Here is a 3,972-nt window from a genome sequence, read left to right on the forward strand (position 1 = left end):
ACCCCGGGCTTCTGACAAAACAACCCGGGCTTAAGCCCAGTAAGCCACCCCCACGCTCCGCCCCTGCGTTGATCTACACACGTCTGCTGCTGCCACAGACGTCGCGCGCTCGTATGTCACTCTCACAAATAAAATCACGGTTCAGTAACGCAGTAGCGCTTACAGGAAAGTAGCAGTAATCTAATTTCTTTTTTTGCAATAGTACTATTGTACTTTACTCAATAATGGAAAAAGTAATCAGATTACAGTAGTTACTTGCAACGCGTTACTGCTCATCCCTGGTCCCCTGTAGGTTATTATTATAGCTTCTAACAAACTGACAGGCTAATATTTTGCCCTCATATCGAGTTTTAAGGAAACTTCCATGTGTTTGACTCCAACAGCAGCAGCGTGCGCTCATCAGTGCACAACAGGGCGAAGTGTGAAAGATGAACAACTACCACAGTATTGTCTTTGTGCTCATCGTTTATTGTTTTCTTTCTTTCTCTTTTTTTTCTTTACATGTTTTTCCAAACACAGAGAAGTGAGTGTCACACACATCGCAGCCCTTTGTTTCTATCTGTGCTCCAAGAAGTTGGTCCCAGCTTCCTGTTCACATCACAAAGGTTGTCTAAACAGCAAAGTTATCAACACACAGGCCGTCATGTGTCTCAGCCAATCTGACAGTGTCTTAATACAGTAGGACGCGCTAATATGATAACCACTAACTACCTGAGAAAATTAAGAGAAAAGCAATCAGGTGTTTCTTCTAGCTCAGCGTGCTTATGTGATATTAGCGTTGTGCTGCTATTTCTGTGTTATTCTGTATAAAAGTTATTTCAAAGTTAAATTTAAACACAATGAGTGGAAAAGCTGTCAAGTTTTAGAAATTCACCTTAAATAATTTTACAGTACATGTGATTTAGGTGGAAAGGTTCTAGCATCAAAACAACAAAGAGAAAAAACAAACGAGAAATTTGAAAATGGAAAGAGAAAGTATGAAACATTTAACATTTCTGAAGCTTTCTTTAGAAACCTGCACCACCTCTAATCTACATGTTCAGCATGTCTGTCAAAGTTTCTTCATCATTCAAATTAAACCTAAAATACTTTAATAGAATCTAACTGGGAAGCTGGTGCTACCAACTCTTTTTCTGGAGCACAGTTCACAAATCATAACTCACATTTTCAGGTACCACTTCTGGAAAATCTTTTTACTAACTCAGCTACATTTTCAGAAAAGTCTAACAATTCCCTTGGAGATAGTGTGGGAAATGGAGTTGATGGTGTGGGTTTGTTGACTGTTCCACTGGTTGAGTCCATGGAAGAAGCTGTGCTGGGAAGGTGCCGTGCAGTGGTTTGACTTAAGATGGTATTTAGTTTGTGTACTACCGATGGTGTCTGTACTACTGCTGCGGTGGGTAATACCAGTGGTTTCCCTACTGCCACGTGTCTTGGTACCACCACAGATTGCTGTGCTGGTCTCGACCCTGATACTCGCTTTGGTACTGTGCCATCAATAAACATGTTTGTGGTCTTGTACTGGATCAGGTACTCGGGGTAGATCTGCTGCTTCTCAAACACCACAAATATGGAGGGGTCCATTACATCATTCACACAGCTGTCATAGAAGTTTATGCCCCCTCCATCCTTGGAGGGAGGTCGGCGATAATCAGAGGACCCTTTGGTGAAGTCTCCCACCAGCACCCGTGAGATGAACATGGCTCTCACATCAGTGTCTCCGGTGTAGCTGTGGGAGTAACTGGCATCACGGGCAAAGTAACTACCTGTGTTTAGACACCAAAAAAGACGACTGTGAAAAAAATGCATTTGTGGGGAAAGACAGCAGGAACCCTAGTGTCACAAAATCATCTGCAAGACTGAAATGAAAATGTTTTAAGTTTCTGTGTTTTAAATGGATGCTATTCAACATTTCTTCCAATCACCTTTGCCATAAGACGTTCCGTGAGTTCCGCAGATTCTCCAGTCAAAGTTGTGGTGACAGATGGTGTCTGCAAATTTGGAGTCAGTGCCATGAAAAAGCTTTTCTTCCGTCACATTTCCTCCTTTGTTTTTGGTCTTCATCTGATTCTTCTGCCTTCAAGTAGGAGACAGAAAAAATGAAGTCAAAGGGGTACATGTACAGTAAGTGTGTGAATGTAAAGTCAATCAACCTATGTAGATGTGAGGCAACCAGAACCCGGGGGACAAGAAAGAAAGAGAAAGAAGAAAAGAGAAGTTGGGAACAGAGGGATAGAGAGAGAAAAGACACTGAAAATCTGCATAATGACCTGATGTAGGAAAAAAAAAACCCCAAAGAAAACAGTAGGAAACCACGGTAACAACCAACATAAGCATAAGTAACAGTAAATAATACATATAGAATGTTACTGAGCAGCATACACGACTAGTAATGCACGATATGTTTACAGGCAGCAGCCAACCAAGATAGTGTGTGTCTGTGAGTACCTGTTTGTACACCTGTGTGTGTGTACACGCATAAGGTTTGTTCATGTAAGTGTCCAATAATAGGTTTGGGGAGCCATAGCCCTGCCCCCCAGGACATGAAGCAGGCATGGAGGAGATCCAGGCCCCAGGCATCTACAGGTCCCCCAGAGCATGAAAGCAATGATCATGACACTTTGCATATTAATGATCAAGGAGCTGACCTCACAGCCCATTGCTCATTCATTGGTGCTGGTTTCAGTCACTGTGTAAATGTACTATTTATAAGGTTGGAAGCCTGCGGACAGCTGAGACTGAAGACGTCACTTGGATGAGTGACGAAACGTTTCTCCCGCTGAAAACGTCCAGATGAACAGAATCTGGTTTTCCATCGGTGTGTGAATGTTGTTAGTTTGTACTTGAGTTTAGAAGTGCATGCATAAATGTGTGAATTAGGCATGTTGTATACAGTGCTTTGAATACTCCGGGAGAGTAGAAAAGCGCTATATAAGAATCAGTCCATTTAACTTTTTGGGGCGGTATACTAAAATGCTACTTACACTGGACAAAGCAGAAAAAAGTCAGATAATATACATGTTGATCTTAGATCAAGCTTCTGGTTCTGAAAATCTACCTTGCACTCATGAAGTCAACCATGAACTACAATTTGTTCACGGGACGCCATCTGTCTAACAGCAAAACCTTTGGTCATGCATCAGGACAATGATCCCAAGCACAACCGCAAATACACAACAGAATGGCTGAAAAAGAAACAAATCAATATGATGCCCAATGAATGGCCCAGACTCATTCATGAATGAAATGTTGTAGTGGGACCTTAAGAGAGCTGTGCATAAACAAATGTCCACCAAACTCGATGAACTTAAGCAACACGACCCTAAAAGTTTTTTTTTTTTTAAATCTTATCAAACAGGGAAGATTAACGTTTGTGTTTGGCAGTGTGATGGTGTGGAGCTCCGCTCTATCCTCCAAGATGTCAACGCTCACCCCCACAGACTACTTCCAGAATTTGGGAGTGGAGAGGACAGAACAGAAGGGACATGCGACAAATGCTGGTTGAAGGATATGATGTCAGCCCACATACTCAACTCTGCTGCTCAACCTGCAGCTGCATTTTCCACCAATTAAGGGAAAATGAACAGGCTTCCCAGATTGAGATTTATTCCAAGAAGCATTTTTACAACACAACCCAAACACATTTCATTACTACATTAAATGAAATACGTACAGCTGAAAGGCTTCCCAAAGAGCTTTGTTCTGAATCCTCTCAATGTTGATGATATCACAGCTGTTCATGGTTTCAGAGAAAAGAGCTACAACTTCTCTAAATTCTTCCGAGCTGGGCTGGAGTGAGATTCGCTATAAGAAAAAACAGGAACATTAAACATTTTCAGTCACAATTATAAAGGAAAAGTAGAATTTTAGTGGAGACAAATAACATGATCACAACGCTAACACGCAAAATCTTTTAAGGTGATATGAAAACATGTAAAGCAGGTTTTTTCAGCAGATAGTGTGAAATATCTG

The 3,972-nt window shown here is 41.5% G+C and overlaps 1 protein-coding gene across 3 annotated transcripts in view; it reads right to left on the reverse strand.

The window, feature by feature from the left end:
* LOC102300237 (protein mono-ADP-ribosyltransferase PARP12) overlaps positions 1 to 3,972 on the reverse strand; it is a 28,209-nt gene that overhangs the window by 13,645 nt on the left and 10,592 nt on the right. Inside the window, exons 10-12 of one of the 3 annotated variants that reach the window (XM_014339054.2) lie at positions 3,674 to 3,804; positions 1,926 to 2,077; positions 320 to 1,766 (exon numbers count right to left, since the gene is read on the reverse strand). The exons of the other annotated variants lie outside the window; for them this stretch is intronic. Coding sequence (XP_014194540.1) covers positions 1,168 to 1,766; positions 1,926 to 2,077; positions 3,674 to 3,804 — 882 coding nt within the window. The 3' untranslated portion in view covers positions 320 to 1,167. Of the gene's footprint in view, positions 1 to 319; positions 1,767 to 1,925; positions 2,078 to 3,673; positions 3,805 to 3,972 lie in introns of those variants that run through there. 3 annotated transcript variants of the gene reach the window in all.

This window comes from Haplochromis burtoni, unplaced genomic scaffold, assembly GCF_018398535.1.
Source record: "Haplochromis burtoni strain Fernald_Lab_line unplaced genomic scaffold, NCSU_Asbu1 Contig_267, whole genome shotgun sequence".
In the NCBI taxonomy this organism is placed as follows: domain Eukaryota; kingdom Metazoa; phylum Chordata; class Actinopteri; order Cichliformes; family Cichlidae; genus Haplochromis; species Haplochromis burtoni.